The 26,259-nt window shown below is 43.5% G+C and overlaps 1 protein-coding gene across 1 annotated transcript in view; it reads left to right on the top strand.

Annotated features, from left to right (window-relative positions):
• The window catches only part of MTREX (Mtr4 exosome RNA helicase), a 60,193-nt gene that overhangs the window by 29,043 nt on the left and 4,891 nt on the right, over positions 1 to 26,259 (top strand). Inside the window, exons 16-24 of the mRNA XM_077347127.1 lie at positions 7,528 to 7,678; positions 9,480 to 9,652; positions 10,251 to 10,319; positions 14,906 to 15,034; positions 19,028 to 19,138; positions 20,509 to 20,697; positions 21,812 to 21,975; positions 23,594 to 23,699; positions 25,680 to 25,736. Coding sequence (XP_077203242.1) covers positions 7,528 to 7,678; positions 9,480 to 9,652; positions 10,251 to 10,319; positions 14,906 to 15,034; positions 19,028 to 19,138; positions 20,509 to 20,697; positions 21,812 to 21,975; positions 23,594 to 23,699; positions 25,680 to 25,736 — 1,149 coding nt within the window. The remainder of the gene's footprint in view (positions 1 to 7,527; positions 7,679 to 9,479; positions 9,653 to 10,250; positions 10,320 to 14,905; positions 15,035 to 19,027; positions 19,139 to 20,508; positions 20,698 to 21,811; positions 21,976 to 23,593; positions 23,700 to 25,679; positions 25,737 to 26,259) is intronic.

A 26,259-nucleotide genomic window follows, 5' to 3' on the forward strand; every position in this document is an offset into this window, starting at 1 on the left:
GGGTCTTGCAGCAGCCGCTCTGTTTTGTGCAGAATGCCTGTGAGCACTTTGCGATGAAAGCAACCTCGCTGGCTTCCCATTCCGTTTTCGTTTTGCTGTGGCTGGCCTTTCTTCTGTCTTTTTTTTTTCTTTTTCCCCTAGAAAGAAAACCTGTACTTTCACATTATTTACCCCTCAAGCTAATTTCTCATTGAAAGCCATCCTGTGACCTCACTGTTTATATCCGGGCAGAGAGACAACCCTTCAAGCAGGCTGCTGGAATGGAATTCATTCAGCTGCTCGGAGGCCATGTATAAACATCAGCTGAACGCAGCGACTTAATTGCAGGCTTGTTGTCTGGTTTCACATCAAGCTCATTCAGATGCCTTTCCAAGCATCCACATGTGTGGGCAGGTTTTGGAAAACTTAATAGACCATCTGTTTGTTAAAGGGCTTGACCTGGCAGCCAGAGCATGGCATAGAGGTCAAGGAAGGAGCGCCCACAGAGAAGTCAGCTAACAGTCAGGATTCTGGTCCTGCTCAGAGCTGTACAACTAGAGAAGCCTCAGTTAGAAATAAAAATATTCCAGAGAGACTAATTTCACCTAAAATTCTGCCTGATGAATTTTCAAAGCTCCAGTTTGGGAAGGTGTATGTGCATCTTCTTAAACCTGCAAATAGGTCACTCTTAACCTAGTCAGGTCTTTCATTCTTAATTATTACAGACTAGGGGCCAAGCCCGTTGCATTCAGGAATACAAGCGGCGCTAGATTAAGAGGGGTGGTGGTGGAAGAACTCTGAGATGGCCTCTCCCTCCCCCCAGGACCTGGAAAGGCTGCGGGCAGCTGTTGGGAATGCACTGGCATGGGCATCTCTCAAGGGGCAGGGATCTGTAGCCTCCGAGCCTCAGAGGGAAGTGGAAGGAGGAGGGGGTGGTTGGGTGGGGGATGGAAGGCGACTGGCTGGCCACTGGGCAGACAGGCAAGCCAGTTGGAGAAGGAGGCACTCGGGGACAGGACAGCTGCCCTGAATGGGTGTTCAGTGGCACTTAAGCCATGAGACACGCTCCTCCTCTAAGGCCTTACCAGAAATATTAAGTGGAACAGATTATTAACTTTTCCCCGAGAAGTTCATTAAGGAGAAAGGCTACAATTATTAAGCATAGTACTTTTAGAGAAAACATATTTCTGAACATTACTTCTTAGATTTGCATCTCACCCTTGTTTCGGGTTTCTCAAAGCAGCATACCAAGGCAGCGTTCCACCCAAGTGTTGACTGGGCCAAGAGTCTGTTTACATCCGAGGCTGTTTTCTGGGGCCAAGCATAAATTAGATGACCGTTGCTGAATTTCGAAGAATAAAGCAGAACTAATTGGGACATGTTATGTGGTTAGTTTAACAGGTCTGGTGTTTGGCACAGGGTAGCAGGCCGGGAAGAAGATGAACCGCTCTTCATTTGTGCTGGTCCACCTTGGATTGAGCTGGCATGGTCAGTGCAAGTAGAAGACTCATTTAACACAGATGAGACAATGTTGCAGAATTCTGAGCATTTACTCTTCCATTGATGATTGAGTGGTGAAAGCATCAGACTTGGATCTGGGAGGCCTGGGTTCAAGCCTGGGTGAGGTTGGGCTAGTTGGCTCTCTGGGCTTCCCCTACCTCACAGGATTGAAGAGAGCCAGTTTGGTGTCATGGTTAAGAGTGGTGGCCTCCAATCTGGAGATTTCTCCCTCCTCCACAAGCAGCCAACTGGGTGAGCTTGGGCTAGTCACAGTCCTGTTAGAGCTGTTCCCACAGCCCCACCTACCTCACAGGGTGTCTGTTGTGGGGAGAGGAAGAACAGGAAGAACCATCTTACAAAGCAGATTGTAAGATCTCTTCATCTTCTTGATGTTGTAAAGCTAAAATGCAGGTGAGGAGAGCCATTTTATAAGTTAGTTTGGGAGGAAAGGGGGTATAAATAAACCCATTTGAAATAGGTTGGTGGAATCTGGAAAAGACAAATAGTGGGGACCATGCAAGGGTAATTCTAGTTTGTCTCTGTCACACAGTATGTGACTTAGATGGCAACACCTGACTTTGCTTCTTATGTTGGGAGCATGTAGAGCTTATTGGTGTTTTTCTTTTTCTTTCCTTTTTTCCTTTGCCCACTCTGCAGGGGCTAGATGGCTTACTGCCCAAACGGAATTTCTTGGGAATTGCATCTTGTTTGCCAAACTGGTCACAGTGAAGTATTTTATGATGAAACCTGTCATTAGTGGCTCAATTGAGTGCCTTTCAGTTTCGTGCAAAAAAACAGTTTTAAAAGTGTTAGTCGAATGTTTATTATTTTAGCCATTACAGTCATAAAAGAAGTGTGTGAGGAAAGGGAGGGGGGGAAATGCATAGGAAGTTGTTGCCTCTGTTAGGCCTGTTGTGAACTCTGCAAAGTGAATAAAGCACATTCTGGGTCTCATTCTTCACGTCACCAAACGCTTGCTTCAGGTCAGTCAGTCACCTGGCTTTGTATGCTTGCATGTTGCAGTAGACTTTTAATCATACCCACCTGGAGTGGTCATGTCATAACAGCTTTTATCAGCTATGATTATGATGATATGACCCTTGTGTTGCATTGAAGAACCCCTGTGAGTTATCTTGTGCTAGTTCAATTCGAGCACCAGCCTAAAAGCAACCAAGCGTAGGTGCTGGGAGTCTGGCTGATCATACAACTCTGTGTTTTTTTTTTCTATTAGTTGGGTTATATGGGTTGACAAACTTTATGCCAATAAAAGGTGACTGAGTGACTGACTTGGGTTGACAAACTATAGTTACAGCCATTGTTTCACCTCTAAAGGCTGATGCACCATGGGGACTCTACTACTGTATGTAGTAGAAGAACTAGATTCAAGTCCAAAAGTACCTTAGAAACCAACAAGATGTTGGGGTATGAGCTTTTGGGAGTCAAAGGTCCCTTTGTCGGATACATCTTTGTCTAGGTGCATAGGAGAAATAATTGGAGGGCAGAGCCACAAATTCTGGTCCTCCCACATTTCCTTAGGTTGCTCTGTGCCTCCTGCTGTAGTAAGAAGCTGACTAGGGACATCTGCTCTCCTTATGCCTCAGTTTGACATCTCTTTCAGATCTGCTATTACAGCCTGTATGTGAGCTCTTGGGTCAAGGGCAGTACAGGACCCTAGTGCTGACAGCCATGTAATAGCTACAACATCAGCCTTTCCAGGCGGTTTGATCTATAATAGCAGTAGTAGCCAATGCTGCTGCTGATTTGCTAGTTTCTGAAATCCTGTTTGATTTGTGAAGCTGCATTCCTTCTCTTTTTTCACTTGAAGTTGAAGCTGCGCTGTTCTTATCTAGTGGAAAAAGCGCCAGCGCTGCAGATTTTTTCGTATTGTCTCAGAGGTTGTCCCAAAAATTCACCTCTCTTTCTTTTCGCGAGACAAGTTACTCGTCAATATATCCCTTTTCATTCCTAAACTCTTCTTAGTTTAATTAATGTATTAATTTATTTATTATGTTTATATGCCGCTCTCCCCTGAGACGCAGTTACTCAAATGTTTTGAATCTCCGTTTAATCCAAACAAAATATTTGCAGTTTTGAATATTAGCCTCAGTGCTGGGAGTTGGAACGCAGTCTCCTCCGTGTCTGGTTAGAATGGTATTTTGCTGAAGTTATTCTCAGTGGGGCTTTTTCTTTTTTTTCCCTTTTTTTAAGCAGGCAAAATATGCTATTTGTTTGCATGACAAATCAGCAACAGCAAAATGCTTTTTGCGGTGTTGACTTTTTCAAAGACCACTGAGGTGGCGGTTTGCTATCAAAGAGGATCTTGTGGAATGCAGAGTGGAATGAAAGGGCCTCTATTCATTTAACGTATTTAATTGTCCATTTCAGACAGACTGTATCATTTAAAGATTTTTTTCCCCCCAGAGTGAGTTTGGCAGAAAGCAAAACGATCCGTTTATGTTCCGAAATAGGCTATAATAGAAAATAGAGAATTATGTGAAAATGCGTCACGCTGGGTTTCAGGAGTCTCTGTACTTCTCTGAAAGCATGCTTAGGACTGCAGTTTTAATTTGCAGATGAAGCACCCATGATACATAGTTCGGAATGCTGATGTAGAGCAAAACTGGATGAACCGCTCATGTTGCTCCAGAATTAATGTGGAGTAGTATTAGAATGAAATAAAATTAGTTTCATGCAGTCTAGATTTTGCACAAATCCCTCTACTGGAAAAAATAGTGATTGATCTGTGATGGACCGAAAATGGTTGATGCTTTAACCCAGTCTCAGAGCCTTGAGCAACAGGGGATTCAAATGGAATTCTGCAGTTGAGAGAAGCAGTTAGGCGTAACAGTTAGAATTCACATTAAGAACTGAGACTTGACTGGGAAGGAAAGCTAAAATGGCAGTTAAGAATTAAGAGTTGACTGGGAAGGGAGGCTGAGGGAGTGAGAGGATCAAGAAGGATCTCTCTGTAACCTGAGGAAATAGTTTCTAGAAAAAAGGGGGCGACCCTTATCCAGTCTGAGGGAAATAGCTCCAAGTCCTATACTAGGTACCTACCTGGCCATTACTCCTTGTAATTCAAGGTTTGTTTATTTTGGATTACCATCAGCCTCTCTTGTGCCTTTATCAGACAAAGGTGAAAGTTGTTCCTTCAGTTTCATAGACTGGGTCAGCTTGTATCTATGTATGCTTAAACAACTGGGCGGCTCAAGAAGAAAAACGAAGAAAGGGGGCTGCCCATCCAAGACGATAGGGATCCTGAGGGAAACATTCTATGGTCATATTTATTGACATTGTCTATACTCCCCTTTCCTTCCAAAAGGAGACGCAAAGTGGCTTACTTGTTTCTCTTCCATTTTATCCTCACAACAACCCTGTGAAGTAGGCTATGCTGAGTTTGTGTGACTGGCCCGGGGTCATGCCTTGGCAGAGTGGAGATTTGAACCTGGGCCTTCCAGATCCCAGTCAGCCACTGTGTTACCCCCACAGTGATTTTTTTTCTGCTATACTTAAGTTGACTAATTAAAGAAAATAATTTAAAGGAATTGGAAAGCTGAGGGCATCTGTGTTCCTGTTTAGAATACCACCTTCATGCTTTAATTGGCAGGAATCAGGCAGTAAGAAATAATCGTACTCTTTTCATTTGAAAGTCCCTGAAATATCCATCTTCATCCCACCATAAGGTATTGGGTCCATTGGGTTGCCAAATTTTGCCTTTTTAAGCAGTTGAAATTATTTACACTTTGTTATGTTTGTCTCAAAATTTTATATAAACCGGCCAGGGAGCTATTTGGTTGGACAGAGAACAAATATTTCAAAGAATAAAAATAAACAAGGCACTTGCTTTGAACCTGTCTGACAGCTGCTTGAATTGAGCCGCTTATTCCACCTGTTAAAATATGAGACTGAGTAATAGCAGACAACTTGCAGCCTGAGAAAACCACTCACTGCAGTTCTAGAGGAATGCTTGTTCTATTAGAGGGGGGGGAATTAACATGGTTCTGGGCCACCCGGGCACCCTTGGAACATCCTCAAGGTTTGGGCTTCTTGTCAAACAGGTCAGGCTGGAAAGGGTTCCCATAAGGCACAAAGTTTGAAAGCTGTTGGTGCACAGCATGCAGTTATCAATGACTGTTTTCATTTAGGAGAATATTAAGCTTTGCATCAGTATGGTAGATATTGAAGCAAAATCTCAAGACCTGAGAGGTGCAAAAGTTGTATTTTCAGTCCTGGCCCCAACTTGGTGGAATGAGCTGCTGGAAGAGCTAAGGGCCCTGATGGCCTGCAAGATGGAGCTCTTCTGCTAGGTGTTTGGTTAAGGCCGGGCTAGGAAGATTGGCTCCCTCCCTGTAAAAGACTTGCTTGCCAGACATCACTTGAAACTGCCCTCCCCAACGGGGGGGGGGGGAGACAGCTGTTGAAGAAGAAGAGTTGGTTCTTATATGCCGCTTTTCCCTACCCGAAGGAGGCACAAAGCGGCTTACAGTCGCCTTCCCATTCCTCTCCCCACAACAGACACCCTGTGGGGTGGGTGAGGCTGAGAGAGCCCTGATATCACTGCTCGGTCAGAACAGTTTTATCAGTGCCGTGGTGAGCCCAAGATCACCCAGCTGGCTGCATGTGGGGGAGTGCAGAATCGAACCTGGCATGCCAGATTAGAGGTCCGCACTCCTAACCACTACACCAAACTGGCTCTCACCAAACTGTTGCAAATGGGGGGTGGGGGGAAGGAGAGAAAAGAGATATTCCACAGATAGAGACTTTGCCACCATCTTGGGTTATCTTGGACTTGTTTTATGTGGGGTTTTTAAGATTTTTATGTAAACCGGCATGAGCCGGCTGGGTCCAGAGACGGTGGTTAATAAATATGAATATAAATAAAATAAAATGCTGATTTTATGAACTTAGGCAGATAGTGAGTGGGTGGGCAGGAAGGAATGTGCCAGTGTTTGTCTCTTGTGGCCCTTCCTTGCATGGTGGTCATCACTGTGGGGTGGTAGGTGAATTTCTTCCAGGCCAGGCTGGATTCTGGACATTTTTGGTGGGTAGGGGATCACTTGGCCATGAAATTGGGGTCACCTGAGAGTTCCTGCATTATACAAGGGCATGGATTAGATGACCCTGTATGTCCTTTCCAACTAATCATTATTGTCAGTAGAAAGGAGCGTCCCTGTCTGGAGAATTCTCATGCAGGCAGTGGGAATCTTCAATGTATGCAGAATTCTTTTTTTTAATTCTGGTTGAGGCCAGTGCGGAGAGAAGATCTGTGGGCCTCCCCAAAGAAGGGAAGATATTGCACCACTTTTTAGCAGTGGTGGCCAGCAGTTCTCCCCTAGTCCCCAGCGGGGGTAGGTGGGGGGTTGGTTTGCCGCTTTGTTTGTTGCTAGTTTTTGTATTTTGCTCATTGTTGTGTTTTTAGTGGGGTTTTTAGGGGACTTGTATTTTATTTTTAGCTTGTAACCTACCACGAGCTGGCTTCGCCGAGAGTGGCGGGAAATAAATGCTATCATTATCATTATCATCATCATCATCATTATTATTATTATTATTATTATTATTATTATTATTATTATTATTATTATTAACATCCTGGAATATTTTTTTCTTTTAACAAAACTCTGAGCTCATTAAAATGAAACAAGGCCAGTGGTACTTTAAAAACTAAAATTTATTTCAGTATGAGCTTTCGTGATTTAGAACGGACTTCTCCAGATATGTCAACAAAAAAACATTTTTTGAATCTGTACCCGGAAAATTGCTGAAGAGGGCGGAGGAGTAGAGAATTCAGAGTTTTTTTGTGTTGGACTAAGCCCTGACTCATGATAGCTTGCACTAAAATGCTAGTTTTTAGAGTGCCAAAGGCCTTTTAAAAATTCTTGCTACCAGAGATTAACATGGCTGTCCCTCTCCAGTTCAAACAGAGCAGTCCATTATGAATATATAAATTTGGGAGATAGGATGCCAGTTCCATTTAGGCTCCAAATTTTAATTATTTCAGAAGGTGATGCTCCTTTTCCTAATCTTGCAGAGTCTGTTTGTCTGTTTTAGGGATCTGCTGACCCTCTGAACAGTGCGTTCCATTTGACATACAACATGGTACTGAATTTGCTGCGTGTTGAAGAAATTAATCCTGAATATATGTTAGAAAAATCATTTTATCAGTTCCAGCATTACAGAGCAATTCCAGGAGTGGTTGAAAGTAAGTATTACGTGCAATGCCTAAGCATTTGGTGGCATGCCCCAATGCTTTTCCCAAGGGCATAGTATTCTCCACGAAGCTGGTTAACCTGTGACTAGCTAATAATGACCACTTAGTTGGCAAGAACCATGATCAGTGGCAGGAGCCGGGACCCAAATAGGGTGGGTGCAGCAGGTCTTTTTTCCCCTTTGATCATCAGATTTTCCTGCCAAACCACAAATTGCTCTTGAAAGTGAGCAGACTTTCAAAAGTGGCTTGCTTTGTGGTACAGAGATGGGCTTCTCTTGAAAGAATACAAGCAAAAACCCCCTAGCTGGACAGTTCTTGGGATCCCCGCCACAGTAAGTTTTCAGAAGCAGTTCTTCATCGCTTTTGCTGCCAACTTCCAACCTGTTCTGCAGCAATTGAACTGGCACTCAAAGCAGTGGTCAGTGGGGGAGAACTATGCAGCTTGGTCCTCCTCATAGTTTCTCCCCTAAGTGTAGTGCAAGTCGGGATTCTTCAGATGGATTTTTTGTAGGGATTGGCAGGAATTTTGCTTCCTTTCTTATGAGCAGTGGGGGGGGGGGAGTCCTGCTTCCGCAAGGAATAAGGTGTTGTCTTGTTAGGTCCTTTGTACTGTATCCCATGGCCGACTGGGTACTGCAGAAGCTCATGGGATCGGACTCTTAAAGAAAAGCTTTGGAATCCCAGGCTTTGCACAAAACTGAGGATGGGTTTATTTGTGTTACTTTGAAGGAAATTTCAACTGAAATTCTCTCTCTGTTTCCTTCAAAGTTGAAATTCTCAGCCATTTTGCACAGTAAGCAGACCTGAATATAGTACCAGGTGTCTTCTGCAGGTGGGACTGCAGCAGATCCTAAGTGCAGTGGTCTTCAATGAAATTGGGGTCACTGTGAGTGGGCAGGTAGTTGCGAGTTCCTGCATTGTGCAGGGGTTGGACTGGATTACCTTGGAGGTACCTTCCAACTCTATAGTTCTAGGATTTTACTTTGAAAGAGGAGTCAAAATGACGTCTGTATAGGTTTTGTGACCCAGCAGGTAGGGCTCCTCAGTCCAACCTTTTCAATTGAAGACCATTGTCTTCACATACATATATAAATAAATAAATTAAATATATAAATGTTATCTGTGAATAAACAGCTATTAAAAGGGAATTAGACAGATTCATGGAGGAGAGGTCTATCAGTGGCTATTAGTCATACTAACTGAGAGGTACCTTCAACATTCAAATGCAGTAAGCCTCTGCAGTGCAGAACCATGAGGTAACATCAGTGGAAATTCTTGACCTCTGTGACCTGTTGTTGGCTGTCCAGAGGAACTGGCTGGCCACCGTGTAAGAAGAAACATGACCAAGCTGATTGAAGACAAATCAAACAGAAATTTATTCTTCAGAGTAGAGTCAGAACAAGTCTTGTTGGGCACTGTGTAAAACAGGATCCTAGAATAGGTGAAATAGATGGACCAGTGGCCTGATCCATCAGGGGTCTTCTTATGTGGTCATATTCATCAGCCAAATTACTCTTCAAGCATTAGTGCATGAGTGTTCCACATATGGGTCTAGTACCCAGAAGAATTGCAATAAGGCACAAAAGAGTTCTTCCTTTCCTCTGCCTTTTGGGCCCTGTGCAGGCCCTGTGCTGCGGTTATTTCTCTTAACAGCCTGGTATAGGGAACCAGGGTTTTGTTGTGCCCCTGGCAATTTCTCTTCTTGCAGGCCGTGTACTTTATTGAGACAAGGGGAGTGCCGTACATCGCAGACTTGGATATAATCAGTTTATCTTGAAATATTTGTTTGCAGAGATAAACAAGTTAGAGCAGCAGTACAACGAGATTGAAATTCCAAATGAGGAAAGCGTGGTCATCTACTATAAAATCAGGCAACAACTTGCTAAACTGGGGAAGGAAATTGAAGAGTATATTCACAAGCCAAAGTACTGCTTGCCATTTTTACAACCAGGCAGGCTGGTAAAAGTAAGTAACTCTCTTTTTAGCAGCTTTGTGTTTCAAATCTATATTTAGGTAATGTAGAACAGAAGCTTTTTATTTAAGCTTGGAGCCTGTGATTTTAACATATACATATTAACAACATTTACCAGGATTACTTAGCTGTTTTATTTTGAAACGCTATCCTTAAAAAAATTCTCTGCTGCTGTACATATCCTGCTTCAGAATATGTGCTTTTGTGGACCCATTTGTGTTTCTTCTTAGTCAATGAGTGGTGGATTGTCTCTAAATAAATGTCCCTTATTTGATTGACACTTTTGCACATAGCTTATTTAATTGCGTATATAATATATAAATGTAATTGTAGTGGTCAGTAAGAAGCATTTCCACTTGATTTAGGACTGGTTTTATAAAGTTTTGGGGCAAGAAAGAATTTCAAATTTCCTTGAACTATAAGTACCGGGTTTGTTCTAATGCCGCATATAAGTCATCATGGTATTTGCTGCTTTCTTCCCTACAATTTTCTGATCTCTACTTGTAATTCTTTAAAATCCCTTAGGTCAGACTTTACTACAGGCACAGCACTGTTATACTTGAGTGTCATGTTCTGTTTTGTTTTTATAAGGTGAAAAATGAAGATGATTATTTTGGCTGGGGCGTGGTGGTCAACTTCTCCAAGAAATCCAACGTTAAGGTAAAAGAAATACCCAATGGCCTTTCCACAGGGACATAAACATATACATGAACTTTGTTCCAAAGTGATAATTTATACTCACATTCTTGTTCTTTCTTAGATGGCCCCTCACGCTAGTATACTGCAGTCTTTGCTTCTTAATGGGTAAAGATAATGGTAAAGGTATCCCCTGTGCAAGCACCGGGTCTTGTCTGACCCTTGGGGTGACGCCCTCTAGCGTTTTCATGGCAGACTCAATACGGGGTGGTTTGCCAGTGCCTTCCCCAGTCATTACTGTTTACCCCCCCCCAGCAAGCAAGCTGGGTACTCATTTTACCGACCTCGGATGGATGGAAGGCTGAGTCAACCTTGAGCCAGCTACTGGGATCGAACTCCCAGCCTCATGGGCAGAGCTTCAGACTGCATGTCTGCTGCCTTACCACTCTGCGTCACAAGAGGTTCATCATAATGGGATGTAATCTCATATATATAATCCAAGGAATGCTGCCTGGTCTAGAAAGTCAGTCCCACCGAGTCTAGTGGGTTACTTTGTTCCAAGGATGGCAAAAAGATGTTCATTTCCATATTTTGGTTTCGTTTACAGTAGGCACTGCTTTAGGTTTTATGCAAACAACTTAACCTAACCATCTCTATCTCTTGATCTTCCCTTCCCCTAAAAAACTCCTTTACAAGGAGTGCACCAAAATGTCTTTTGTGTGCTGTCTAGCCAGAAAGATGATCTGTTGCATGTTGTCAAATATAGTGAATTCTGGCTGTCTCCGAGTCCCGCTCCACTTATATTTTAATACAAATCCTGTTACTGCACACTAATTCCTTTCCGCAGGGTAGACATGACCTCATTCATGCTTTTACCTTTTGCTGGCTGACTTTTTTTTATAGTCCTTCCTCTTACAGCTCTGTTGAGGACTTTGTCAACTATTTGTTGCTTCTTGAACAAGGGAATCCTGCAGCATTTGTCAGTGAAAAGACAGGATCCCAATCTCCTGAGCAAGTTCAGTTTTCTCTTTGTATAGAAAGTTGGCCTCTCAATGCCCACAGTGTACAGTTAGCTGCAGCAGGTCATGTCATTTTGGGCTTTGAACTTCTTTGCGATGACTGGAATTTGACAAAAGAAATCATAAACCAGCATGCTGATGGCAGGGGCTCATGGTAATTGTAGTCCACAGACATGTGGAGAACAACTTTTGGCTATCTCTGCCATAGAGTTTTAGAGCACTCATTCTGGCATCCCTGTTACCCAGGAGATTGAACTTCTTTTGATACCTAATGTTGAATCATTGTTTGTTTTTAAAATCCGGGTTTGCATTTTACTTTCTACTGTGGGGCTTGATCCTCCATTCTGCCCTCTTATTCTTAACATTTCTGCTCAGATCACTGATTTTTCATCTTTATAAGGGAACTGCGATAAGATTAAGATGTCTATGCTTTGACAGTGAATAGGAGAGTCATGGCAGACCATCATTTTTGTGGCCCTTAGACCTAGCTTTGGGGAATCTAGCTGGGCTGCCAAAGATCAAGGTGAAAATACCCTGCAGGCCCTTGTTTCCACAGCAGCAACATAAAAGTACACATTCTGAATTTTAACCCTACAGGCTGTTTCATTGTTGTCAATTGAGCAGGCTTTCTCAATTTTTTTACCATTGAGAAACCCCTGAAACTTTCTTCTGACTTCAAGAAACCCCAAAAGTGTCATGATCTTGCAGAATATGGTTGGGAAGCATAACTGTGTACACACCCACCCGGGGACCCTCCTCTTCCCAACTCCTCCAGGCTTGTCATTGGCCATTTTGGGGGTCAGGTTGACATGACCATGGCCCTATATGGTCATATAACCCGATAAAAGTTAGCAATTTCTTTTTTAAATGTGAAAAATCAATTAACCCCCACCCATTTGGGAAACCCTTCAGCATTGTCAAGAAACCCAAAGCCTGTAATATAGCATGGAGTCGGGAATTTTCTGACTGATGCTTCCCGGCTACCTGTTGCAAAATGTGACCGGTGTAGATGATGTAATGCAATTCAACTTGTTTTGTGTCCCTTTAGAGTACTTTATGCGTATGTCAGCCCGTTCCAGGTTTGAGTAAACAGCACATGTTTTTCAATGTTGGCTTAAAGCTGCTTTCCCACATATGGATTGCATTTTCAAATGCAGTTCATATGACACAAGTAAACAGAAATCTGTAAGCCTAAATTAAAACAGCTGCTGTAAATATATATATTTTTGTACGGTATAAGACAGTATTACTTGCAACTGTGTTTCATGAATAAATACTTTGATTATTGGGTAATCTAACAAAGGCCAAGCCATGTGTTTCTGTTTACAACTAGGCATCTTTAAAATATCTGATACGGTGTCAAATTTTTGCAGTGTCTTCAGTATTCTGCTTCCAGCCCTGTGTTCTGTTTTGTTTCAAAGGAAAATATAAGGGCAAAACCGTCCAAAGCATTGGTGTACTAGGCAAAAAACCAGAACAAAATTCAGTTATATTGTCCCTACACGTCCAGCATATGCTTCTTCATGGGAGGGCTCTGTAAAGCTGTATAGCCAAAGCAGTTTCCACAATCTGCAGGTCTGCTGCTGTGGGAACTGTTTCAGATATGCAGTTTTATAGGTTTCCCCCTAAGGAAGTAAATGCAGGATGCATAGGGGCAATCTAACTGAATAAAAATTTTCTTCTCCTATACCACTGCTTTTTTAAGGGTGGAATCTCTCTGCCTTTGGTGTAGCCATCTTCTCCTGTATCAAAACAAAGTAGGCCACAAACTGCCTAAAATGATGCTATTTCATGATATGATTCTGATGCTGGCCTTTTAAATTTGGGCCCATCACAGAGCTCTTGTTCCATCCTCCTGGTCATCAGAAGTGACGTCATGGATCACTTCAGAGCTCGGCAGATATGATCTCCAAGTTGCTAGTGGTAACCACAGATCTTTCCGGTACCCCCACCCACCCACCCACCCCATCATGCAGCACAAAATGTGAGATCATTCCCCCTGAATATTCCTTTCACTTTGCTGGATGTTAGTGCCAGATTCTGTTCTTCTCTTTAGGTTCTGTAAGAGCTTGGAAGAAAGGTAGGGGAAGAAGAGGAGGGAGAGCACAACAAAATAAAGGGAGGGGGGCGAGCACAGAGTTTAGTTCTCCTCTGGGGCATGCCTTTTGTTGTTGTTAACAACTACAATCCCCTGTCTTCCTCCAGTTGAGATGTGAATGGGTAGGACACGTGTGTAATCAAGACATGTGGACAGACACACAGCAGTCTCTTTGACCCTCAGAATCAGGAAGGAGAATCTCATTGTTTGAGTGCCTCCGAAGCTTGGCATGAAGTCAGAGTATGACTAACCTGCTGAGATTTCTGCTCATGTCAATGGATTCAGGAGGGAGGGACAACCATAAATAATCGCTGGCTACTGAGGCCAACCAAGCAACGTGGATCGCTGTTGGATCATTGTAGGGAAAAACAGCCAAGTTCTGCCTTGCCTGTTTTCTTTTTCCAGTTCCCTCTCTGTCTGTCTTCGATCTAAAAAAAAAAAAAAAAATCTGATCATTTATATCAAGGGGAAACTTGCCAAAAACAAAGCAAACATCCAAGTTTCCAGCGGTGTGCCCCCCCCTCCTAATTCGCTTTTTTGCTACGTTACATCAGAACATGAAGGCTGCCAACAGCCTGCTTCACCGGCTTCGGTCCTTCCTCTCCTAGGGTGGTAAGAGCTGCATGTTTATGGGATAGTGGCTAGAAGCGAGAAGATTAAAAGAGAATGGAGTGCCACAGAGATTTCTTGATCTGTGAAGGAGTCTTACAGGCAGTCTTGGAATGAGAGCCCATCCTCTGGCAGTGAGGAGGGAGGGAGGAGTGCAAACAGCTCAGTCTGCATAGCGATACCATAAGGCTCCAGCTGAATGCACACCGAGCTTGGGAGTAAGCCCCGCCCACCGGAGAAGGGACTTACTTCCAAGGAGGCACACTAGGGTTATACTGGGGGAATCCCAAGTTAAGAATTGTGTTTACCGTTTCCACCACCCTCTGGCACAGCGAAAGTCATAAGGAGCCAAGTATTCAGATGTTGCATAAAACTGGTATCCATTCATAAGAATGAGGCAAAGTCATCCTCATTCTCTCCTCCTGTGTTGTGTATACAGGGCAGAGATTAAACATTTCCTGGTTTGGAGCAACACATTGGTTATGTCCTGCTCGAGTGAATTGTAAACCAGGATTAAGATGGAGTTTAGAATCTTGGTTTGTCAGCAAGAGAAGTGACCTTATTTTCCCCTGATTTGGGTGTCATAACAAATTCTGCTTGGCAGCAGGGGAACAAGCATGCAACCCCAAGGACTTTCATCCCAGCCTGTTCTGGTCACACACAAAGTTGGCCTGGGATGTCAAAATGGTTCCATAGAATGAGGTATCTATCGGCTATCTGAAGAAGCAATCAGGATTTGCATTAAATGTTTTCAGTTTTTCCTAGGAAAGAAAGAGGCGAATGCAAGGGTTCAGGTTTCATGCTTCTCACTTCTTTGAAGAATGGCTCTTACTGACCTGTTTGGGGGACTGTATTTTTGTTTTGTCTTTGTGCTACCACTGCAGCCTAATTCTGGTGACCTGGACCCTCTGTACGTTGTCGAAGTCCTCCTACACTGTAGCAAAGAAAGCTTGAAAAATTCTGCTACTGAGGCCGCCAAGCCTGCAAAGCCCAATGAGAAAGGAGAGATGCAGGTAAATATCTCCCGCCCCACCCCGCCCCACCCAATTTAATTGTTTTTGAAAGAGCTGATCTCACTCATGTGACAGTATAAACATTTTTAATGTCTTGGCAGAAGTGTGGCTTTCTAGTTTTCTTAAGGATGTGGAGGCAGATAAGTGAATGGAGTATAGTCAACGTAGTCTTGGGCAGCTGGGACTTTTCATCTCAAGGGCGGGCGGGTTCTTTTCATAGACAAATGATTTGTAAAGCTAATTTATGGCAGAGTTAAGTGGTCTGGAAAGTGTTTAGAGCTCTTGTGGCTGAGAAGGCCAGTCTGTGAGTCCACTGAATGTATTTCTCCCCCTCTTTCAGGGGAGTCCCTATAAGGAGGGGCATTCTGCAGGATCAGTTTCAGCGGATGAGGGGAGAATGAGTGCTTTGAGACCTCTTGCTTGTCTGGTTTCAGTAGTAAAAGTCACGAGGAAGGTTGGGAGCAGGACAGCCACACACTGTGCTAAGTAGACCTGAGGTAGGCATAGTGATTTGAGATTGGGCCTGAGGAGCAGGAGAATCAAACTGTCCCCCAGTCATCATTGCTGGTTTTGCAGTAGGAGCAGAATAGCAGCTGGATAGACAGAAGAGTACTGGGATCACTGTGACAGCCAGAAAGCTGTCCTGCCCCTGAATGGGGAGAGCAGCCAGTCACTTGAGCCTGTGGGAGTGCTGCTCTACCAACCAGTCACCTTTGAGAAGGGGATGGAAGGCTGGAGGGAAACACAGCAGGAGTTCTGGCTCAGAGAGGGAGCAAGGACAGCTCAGGTCTGGATCAGGGAAAGAGCAGACAGTGTGGAGGGTAGCTCTGCTTGGCAGCTTGGCGATATGGTTTGGCTCTACTTCTGAGAGAGAATAGAGTACCCCATTGTTAGGCCTGTCTCTGGCAACGCGCAAACCTTGTGCCAATTAGCCTGATTCGTGGGAGGGGCCAGGCTGGTGTGTTTGTGTTAGGATCCAGCCTAGTGGCTAATCGATAAAAGCCTGTTTGTGCTTGAAAGTATTAATAAAGAAAACGGAAACTACTCTCGAAATCAGCCTTTTTCCACTTTTTGACCATGGAGGAACCCCTGAAGTATTTTTGAGAGTTTGATGAACCCCGGAAGTGCTGAGAAGCCCCTTTAGAAAAGTGGATGTGGAAGGAAGATGCAAGAGCCTCCCAGCCAGCCAATCAATCATTTACCATTTCCCCTGTGGAGGAAGTGACTAGGCCTGTAAAGCAACAGGGGAAATGGGCTCCAGCGATGTCATAGCTATCCCAACTTCTAGGAAAGGCCGTGTAACCCCTGGGGAGCTCTCTCATAATCTCAGGGTTCCCCAGAACTCTAGTTGGGAATCCCTGCTCTACCTTGATGTCTTTCAGCCAGCTTTCTCTTGTCTATCTGGAGTCCTGTGCTGCTACTACGTTCATGGAAAACAATCTGTAAATAAACCAGCCAGCTGCAGAGTTCTTCCCCCCACCCCCCAATCTAGCGCCCGTTGTGCTCCTAAATGCAACGGGCTTTGTCCCTAGTTAGTTATAAACCCTGCCATGCACATGGGGGGTGAGTTCTAAAAATGACTAGTCTGCCCTTCATAGAGCCTTCTTTAAAGAGCCCGCAAAGCAGTATACAGGAAAATGCAAAGAGAATAAAACATAGAAGTGTTTGTTCCACTTGCTGTTTCATATAATATAGAACAAGTTTGGTTGAGTTTCAGGTGAATTTATTGATTGATTGAATTTCTATACCGCCGTCCCATAAGGCTCAGAAATGTTGCTGTCTAAGTTAGCTCAAGTCAGTATCCTGTTTTATTTTATTAAATTGAATGCCAATGTTAAGACACGAAGCAGAAGAAAAGAAGGAAGAGCAGGGAAGGGCCAATTGACTGGCAACTGCTGACAGGAGCTCATGGTAATTGTAGTCCCTGGACATCTGCCACCGTTTGGCGGCTCCTGTTCTAGTCATTACTGGGGCGGGGTTTGCCCTTTCCGAAAGTGCATAATGTATAAACAAAGTGATTTAGGACTTTTAGGCTGTAGCTTCCTTTCGGAAAAATTTCCTCGAGATTATTCAAGCTTAGAGCAGGATTCATTGTTAAATCCCAGATCAGCCTTCAACAATTGTGCTTACCCCATTTTCAGGCAGCCTGTGAGAGTCTGTTAAACTGTTTCTTGACTTAACCAGAAAAAAATCCTTATTCCCCCCCAATCCCCTTTCAGCCATTAAATATTAAAGATGTTATCCTTTCTCTTCATTCCAGTATAGAGCTGACAGCTTCTTCTGAGTCCTTTTCTAAAAAAGTGGTCTGGGTTTTTTTTTTTTTTGGTTGTTTTTTTTTTTTGGCCATAACTAAACTATTCCAGTTTGCCATATGTGAGGCACATTCTGTCCCTGAGCGTTACTGGAAGACCGGATTGGGGCAGTAGCTGAGTTTGAGCCCCCCAGAGACTTTCGTCATGCCAAGTTATAAATGCCAAGTTATAAATATTATAAGTGGTTCTCGAAGGGGCCTCATGTATTTAAAATACCTTCAACTGAATGGACTTGCCTGTCGTATTTGTACCCTGCCCCTTTTTTCTCCAAGGAAAGCTAGGTAGCGCTCATCAGGCTATTGCAGTTACTTTCATGATACTCCTTTGAGGTAGGTTACTCTGAGGAAGAGTCTGACTTCCAGAAAACGACACAGTGATTTTAGACTCGAAACCAGGAGCGCCTTAGAGCCAAAGCGTTCTTTTGTTGCAGACCCACCCAGCTGCCCTTCTGAAGAGTCTCTTCGCGGTAATGGTTTTGGTTTATGATCATTTAAAGCCTTTTTTTGTTCACTTGTGCAAATGCATAGTGGGCATTAGACCTGCTTTGTATATTGGGGTAAGAAAAGAACAGTGAGTATTTTTGTTTCGGGGTGGGGAGGGGCTACATAGCGTGTTGTCCTCTTGGAAGGTCTTCATTCCCTTCGAACGTATTTAGTAAATCAGTAGGAAATGAGTTTAGCAGGAATTGGGATTGAGCAATCCAGCAGCAAACATTCCCTCGCACTGGAGAAAGGCAGCCTTCCCCCTTAAATAATTTTAATTCCTGATGGGCAGATTGCTTTGCTAAACTCATTCCAATTCCTCTGTGTTGCAGATTCCTATCAGCTGTAGAGCGTGGGTGTGTCAAAGGGGCTCTAGAGAGCCTGTGGCAGAAACGCCTGCTGGCTTTTAAGAATGAACTTTTGACAGGCTCCAGGGTAGATGTTTGGGAATGTAGATAGTAGGGTCCAGAGACCTAGCACAGGCAGTTGGTGGCCTGTGCCAGGCACCTCCTCAAGAGAGTGATAGGAGTTGGTTCTTTGTGAGATGCAAACCACACGTGTACTTCTGTGAAGTAGGCTTGGCTGAGAGGGAATGGTTGGTCCACAGCCTTCCAGGGAGCCTGCGTGGCAGCCCAGGGATTCACACCTTGGTCTCCCACAAAATAGTGTGCCAACTAGCTGAAGTTAAAGTTGATCGCTGAAAACTTTCTGCACTGAAGGTTGACTTTGGGGGACAGCTCTTTGCAACACCAGTCAGTTATGACAAAATGGGTTGGTAAGTGGCCTTGCTTTTGTAACCATAGAACAGTCACTTGACAGGGTCAGTGCATAACCCTCATGCCTTTAGAAATGCTTAGGTTTCTGTTAAAGACGGGAAGTTTTGTTGTCCTTGGTCAGGAATTAAGGGGGGGAAACCCTGTTTCTTGTCTCTTAGAACAGGGGTTGTCAGCCTGTGGTCCTCCAGATGTCCATAGACTACAATTCCCAAGAGCCCCTGCCAACGTTTGCTGGCAGGGGTTCATGGGAATTGTAGTCCATGAACATCTGGAGGACTGTAGGTTGATTACCCCTGTCTTAGAACATCTCTAACACAACAGAGTACTTCTAAGTGCATTCTTTCCGGAAATAGTCATAGCCACATAGCAGCCTCAAGATAGTAGGGATGCTTTTAACTTGCTCATCAATGTCTGTTTTAATAGGTTGTTCCTGTTCTCGTGCATCTTCTGTCTGCAATCAGCAGTGTTCGACTTTACATACCCAAAGACCTGAGGCCTCTTGACAACAGGCAGAGCGTATTGAAGTCAATCCAGGTAAACTGTTTTGAAGTTATTTTTAGTAAAAATAAAAGATAGCACAGCGAAATAAAGTCTTAGAAGAAGAGAGAAGAACAACAAAAAAACCCAAACAAAGCACCAGACAAAATAATAATGTTAACAGTACCATTTCCTGCAAGAGCATTATACCATAATTGTTTTCTATTTTCTCCTCTGTCTCCTAGAAGTTCAATCCTTTAGTGCATTTATATTCTCTTATTAAATCTATTAAACTTAGTTTTCAAAGCGTTCAGTTAGTAATTCATTTTTTGTCTCTCTGTCGCAGAAATCCCAGCAGGGGCTTCCAGTGTTGTGTGAAGAGAGTTCCTGAGTTTTCTTTCAATAAAGTAGTTAGTTTTGCCATCTCCGCAAGCTCTCTTAGTCTAAATAGCCAGTCTTTTATCCTCAGTATTTGTGGATCTTACAATTTCTTAGCAAAAACAATCCTTGCTGTTCTTACCCTGTATTCTTACCCTGTATTATCGCTTATCCATTTCTTTGTCTGTTAATCCTAGCAAGAGTGCCTCTGGTTTAAACTGGAATTTATTCCATCATATATCTGTACCCAAAATCTTTTACCTTTGCCATAAGTCACCAAAGATGGAAAAAAGTGCCTGGAATTTCTTTACACTCCCAGCAAGCATTTGCCATTCCCTTATGGATTTTACTTAAAGTCACAGGCGTTAAATGCCATCTGTACATCATCTTGTAGAAGTTTTCTTTCAGAGTAAATTTGATCCCTCTTTTCCACATATTTTCCCATTTCTCTAATTGTATATTATAACCAAAGTGTTGATGCCCTTTAACCATACATTCTTTGACCTGTTCGTTTTCCATGTCTACTTTCAAAAGTAAGTTATACATTGTTTTGATACATTCATCATTAGGGGGGGAGGCACAGGCGCCAGCACACCGGCGCGTGCAAACACACAGGAACAGAGCTGCCGTGCCTGTATGTTTGCGCCCGCCAGTGTGCTAGCGCCGGCGCCTCCCCCCTCCCCGCTGAGGCCTGGTACCGAGGGCTCCACGGCCCAGTACCGGTCCGTCGACCAGGGGTTGGGGAACACTTTGAGGGCCTTTCTTGCAAAAAGGCTTTTAAACTTTTGAGTATTTAAGAGGCCCGTAACACAGAGCTTTTTTCTCAGCCATGTAAAATCCAATATTTTAACTCTGTGCAAACCTTAAGATAGTTTTTCTCTCAAATAATGGGAGTGGTGGGGCATTATCTGCTCCAGAAACAGATGAGGCATTGGATCCTACCTTTCTTTTTACAAGAGTCGCATCCAGGAGTTTTTTTACTTTGCAACCCTGTCCTTGTGACAGGCAAGCTGCTTTTTTTTTAACAAAATGTTTAACTTTTTCTTAAGGAAGTCCAAAAACGCTTTCCTGATGGAGTTCCATTGCTGGATCCCATTGATGACATGGGCATCAAAGATCCGGGTCTGAAAAAAGTAATCCAGAAGATAGAAGCCTTTGAGCACCGTATGTATTCTCACCCGCTTCACAACGATCCTAATTTGGAAACTGTGTACAAGCTTTGTGAACGAAAAGCACAGGTAAGAAATGGCCATTTCAGGTGCTTAATGTAATAGTAGTTAACCGGAGGTTGAATCCTGCAGCTCCCTTCTCCTAAGTGAGAGGCTTTCCTCCAGAGGAGCCAGTTTGCGTAGCAGAAGGGAGTTGTAGGATCCAGCCCAGAGCGTCATTCCTCTGGATACTTTCCCACAGTCTTTTTCTCTCTCCAGAATTTGTTTAGCAGATTCTGGTTCATTTGGCTGTGCACTTTGGAATGTACAGCGGCCAGTTAGAAAATCTTCAGATGATTATTAGGGGTCTGCGTTTGGGTCTACTGGAGCTGAAAATAGATTTTAAAAAACATCTTATTGGTATTTGGGGGGGCATACTTTGGCATCTCAAATGTACCTGGTTTTATCGGGGAAATCCCTTCCCCACTCAAACCCCAGAATTACTGGTAAATCTGAAAACAGAGTGGAGGCAGAAGCAGATTGCTTCCACCCCTCAGCTGTTTGTTGGGCTTCTGCAGTAGACAGCCTGAGGATCAGGACTGGCTATGCTGGGGTGTTCCTGCTGATTTGGCTGGGAGCTGTCTTCTCATGCAGAGAAGTTGTCCCAGCCAGGATCTGCATACCTCGGGGAATGATCTCCCCACAGCACACAAATCCAGAAGCTCACTTCTCATGCAGCCTGATTTAAACTACACTGCAGAAGGAGCCAGATCCAGGATCCGAGGCCTTGAGGTCCTGGAGATGGCTTCACCTGTAGCATGGTTTAAAGCAGGCTGTAGGAAAATCCAAGCCAGCCTTTTTTTTCTTTTTAATCGTCTATTTTTCTTCTTGGATTTATTAGAGCCTGGATCTGGGTCCAGAACCCTTATTGGGATCCAGGATTTTTTGGAAATACCAAATTGGAGGGGGGGGGGGGGGGGCAAAAGGCCTGACCTAAAAAATACAATTAAAAAAAAACTTGTACACCCCTTATGATTATTGAGAGGCAGGTCAGCTGATCACATACAGCTTGTTTCTAATTTATTTTGTTCACCTGCTTCATTGTATGCCTTGTATGGCTGCTTTTTCAGAAAGCAAGGGGGTCTCCACCATCCCCGTGTCTGACACCACATACACAAGAACCCCTGTGTCTTTCTATCTTTAGATTGCAGTGGATATTAAAGCGGCTAAGCGGGAACTGAAGAAAGCCAGGACAGTTCTACAGATGGATGAACTCAAATGTCGTAAAAGGGTTCTGCGAAGGTTGGGCTTTGCCACCTCTTCTGATGTCATTGAGATGAAAGGGCGAGTCGCTTGTGAAATCAGCAGGTAACAGACGGTGTGGCTCTTGTAGAAAAAGACAAATAAGCATTCAGATATTTTGCAGGGTTTCCTATGTTTATAGGCACTTTCCCGCTTTCTACAGAATCAAGGAAGGTGCAGTGGAAGCCGAAATTTAATTGTATTTCACCCGAAGATCTTTGAGTGAAACATGAATTTCTTTTCCCACTGCATGATCATTTTTTTCTGTGCTTCTTTGGCTCATGTTGTTGGACACGCAAGAACTGTTTCATTTCAGTCACATCCGACTCAAGGGATCACCCCTTGTAGCCTGAAAGCAAAACAGAACACGGTTTAAATTATAGGAAAATGTACGAATGCTGAATCCTAGGAGGACTAGTGTTAAACTGTTGCAGGAGGGGAAAGCACAATTTCCTGAAGACTGTGCTTTCACTTTATTAAATCTGAGCCTGTTTTGTCAGATGCATGTTGAAGTCTAGTATCCAGACAGAACCACACAACTGTTTCTGTGAGCCATGGGAGGTTTTGTGATGATGGCTCCTTACGGCCATTACCTGATGGTGGCTTTTCACCTAAGGACTAACCAGAGTGAACATCTGAGATCTGATGAGATCAGGCTAGCCTGGGCCCCCATCCAGTTCAGGGCCATCTTTGTGTGCGTGTAAAGTGTTGTCAGGTTGCGGCCAACTTACAACAACCACACAGGGTTATCTATTAAGCAGAAGTGGTTTGCCATTGTTTTCCTCTGCAAAGTTTTTCTCTGCATCCTGACCCAGCTTAACTTCCAAGATCTGACAAGAATTGGCTATACTATACCAATTCACATCCCCACCTTTGTTTAGCCTGTAGAGTAAGCAATATATGAAATATATGGCAAACATCAGAGATGTCCACATGGTAGCTTGGAAGATTAATATGGCCCTTTGTGTGACATAACGACACCTTGTTTTATTTCCCAATACATGAACTCAGCTAAGCTTGTTTATTGGCTTTAGTTTACTGAAATTTGTAGATCCTGTCCTTTTTTAGTTAAATCGCCTCCAATTTTTCAACACTTTATTGCAAGCTAATCTAATCTAGAGCCTCTTGTGGCGCAGAGTGGTAAGGCAGCCGTCTGAAAGCTTTGCCCATGAGGCTGGGAGTTCAATCCCAGCAGCCGGCTCAAGGTTGACTCAGCCTTCCATCCTTCCGAGGTCGGTAAAATGAGTACCCAGCTTGCTGGGGGGTAAACGGTAATGACTGGGGAAGGCACTGGCAAACCACCCCATATTGAGTCTGCCATGAAAACGCTAGAGGGCGTCACCCCAAGGGTCAGACATGACTCGGTGCTTGCACAGGGGATACCTTTACCTTTAATCTGTCTTGACTCCTGCTTTCCTGACTTTGTTTCTCAGGACCTCTTCAATCTTCTGGTATCCTGTGAATGAGAATTATGACAGTATCTAGACTAGATTAGATATTTTCACTTTACTTTCTCTAAATTTCCAGTTGATAAGGTAGTAAAATGTTCAAATGATGTATTATTCAAATAATACTGTGTTCCACAAAAAACCTACTCACTTATTCTTGAAAGCTGATTTTAAAACTAGAGAGCCTTCCAGAGATTTCTAATGCTACCGCTTCTTTAATTTTTCTCCTCTTACAGTGCAGATGAGCTCTTGCTGACAGAAATGATGTTCAATGGCCTTTTCAACGACTTATCTGCTGAGCAAGCTACAGCTTTGCTAAGCTGCTTTGTATTCCAAGAAAATGTGAGTTCATTGTGTACAACTGGGGAATCCTAAAATTGAGCCATTAGATTTTTATTTTGTGCTTATTTCCAAGCCAGAGAGGCCAATTTAGTTAAAATAATACTGTGAATTAATTCAATCCTTGACCTTATCGCATCCCAGATAAACATGTCACAGCCAAGATACCTTTTACTACATCTATGAAGATGGGGAGGGGGGCATCTGTTCCAGCCCTATATATTCTTGCTATAGAGAAATATTCATCTGTTTTCTCACTTGCAAAATTTTTCCTTTTGCTTCTCAGATGCATAGGTTGAAGGGTCAAGGTAATCCAAGAGTGTGAGCTAAGAGTAGTTAAATTGAGGAATTCACTCCCTGTAGATGTAGTTACGGCCACTACCACAGATATTAAAAGAGCGTAGATAATGTTGTGAAAGATAGACCCATCTGGGACTGTTAGTAATGATGACTAAGGGAGCCTTCACATGCAGGAGTATCACCTTTCTAGAGGGCTACAGGAGGGAGAATTTGGTCTCTGTGACTTATTTGTTGGCCTTCCAGAATAACTATTTCAGCCTTTCTCAAGTTTCCTACCATTGAGAACCCCCTGAAACATTCTTCAGGCTTTTAGAAACACCAGAAGTGGTGCAGTCATGCAAAATATGGCTGGGAAGTGTAGCTGTGCACATGCCCATCCAGGGCCCCTCCCCTTCCCACCCCTCCAGGCCCATCGGCCATTTTGTGAGGGGGGGGCTCAACATGACCATATACAGTCACATAACTTGATAAATGCTTAACACATTTTAAAAAATATATTAAAAATTAATCACGACCCATTTGGGAAATCCTCCCAGGGCCGTCAGGAAGCCCCTAGGTTTTATGCAACCCTGGTTGAGAAAGCCTGGTTTAGTTAATGGATGGGTCAGGATACTGGACTAGTTGGTCCACTTACATCCTTACCTGAGGAGGCCCTAAAGGCATGACAGCTTGGGAAGCAGACTATATAGAAGCTGGTAGTACAAACAAATGGATGAGGCTCATGATAGTCAAAATAGCTCCCGCTTCAGAATAGCTTCTTTTATTGCTACTGTGGACATTATTTTTATCCTGTCGTCTAAGTTAGGTTCTCCTGCCTTTGAAAACAGCTCTTCAGTTGGGATGAGAGACTGTAGTGTAGGAAGCAGGGCCTGGAAGAACCACAGTGTGTCTGCAGACAATTGTGTGCAGCCTTTATTCAATAGATGGAAAAATAGCTTGCTGATATTTTTCTGTTCTTTTTTCTCTTTCCAAGAACTTATGGCCAAAACGTAGACTTGGTGGCGAGCTTTATTTATAGCCATTGACTGTATAATATCTAGAAAGTGTTGTTAATTATGTTATGCAATAGTAGCCTAATGGTTTAGTAATTGATTTGTTATAATATACTGGCTGTTTGAAACTAGGGACTCATAACCAGGGTGCCCTGGGGCTCCTTGAGACCTCCCCAGTCTTTCTCTGTATCCTGTTTTAATGGACTCGGCCACAAGCTATTCCAGTAAAGTAGAGAACCAGCCACTTCCATTGGTGCATGGGTTATGTTCTCATGTGGTCACCGCAACTGGGAAAGGGGATGAAACCTGGACATCTGCTCCTGCCTCAGACCACCTCTCCCCCCTCCCCAGTCCTCCTCGGGTGGGGCAGGGAGATGCGGCCAACTGACATAATTTCCGGCCCACTTCCAGGGCTCTTCCATGATCAAAAAGTTGGAAAAGGCCGGGTTAGAGAATAAAATTTCACTGAGAGGGAAAGGACTCAAGCACTTTCACTGGATTTTATCATTTTATTGGCATCCTTCCTTTCAAAGATAAGACCAGTAAAGAATCATTGAGCATGATCCAGAAAACATTTTAGGCTTTTTGCTCGTTTCATTCTGGCCTTGTAGATCGGTTTGCCACTTGTGACAGAATTTTAGTTCCAAAAGGATAATAGAAGTCTTGGACATTCTCTTCTCCTTCTTTCCAGTCTAGTGAAATGCCCAAACTAACAGAACAACTGGCAGGCCCCCTCCGCCAAATGCAGGTAAACAGGTGCTTTCATCACTAAATTTGTTGAATTTAAACACAGGTCTTGTACGGAATTGAGTGAGGCGTATTTCAGATTTTGGCAAAATTCACTGTAATTTTAATGCCATGGGCAATGCATTTTCTGTACGCAGTATTAAAATCCAGTTTTAGAAAGTTATCTTTATTGTGTCATGCTATAAACGTGTGTTCCAGCATGTGTTTTTGATTGCAACGTATGTAGCATGGTGATGACTTGGATCTTGTTATGTCCACACTAAGCGCTTAATGCAGGGGTGTGATTTCATCTAATGGTCTTTGAAGCAGTCGTCTTATCTTTTAAAGTTGGACTTCAAATATGAATCCACTTAAGTAGGGGACAGAGGAGTGACCATCTGGAAGATTCTGCCTCATTTGAAAGATAAGAGAGTGAGCTGGCTCCAAAGGCACTTACCCTCATGCAGGGTCCAAGTCTTTAATTTCTACGGATTTCCCACTGAAGATGTAGCCCCCTGCTGCCCCCCCCCCAATATAAGTGCTTT

Source organism: Paroedura picta, chromosome 7, assembly GCF_049243985.1.
Source record: "Paroedura picta isolate Pp20150507F chromosome 7, Ppicta_v3.0, whole genome shotgun sequence".
Classification (NCBI taxonomy): domain Eukaryota; kingdom Metazoa; phylum Chordata; class Lepidosauria; order Squamata; family Gekkonidae; genus Paroedura; species Paroedura picta.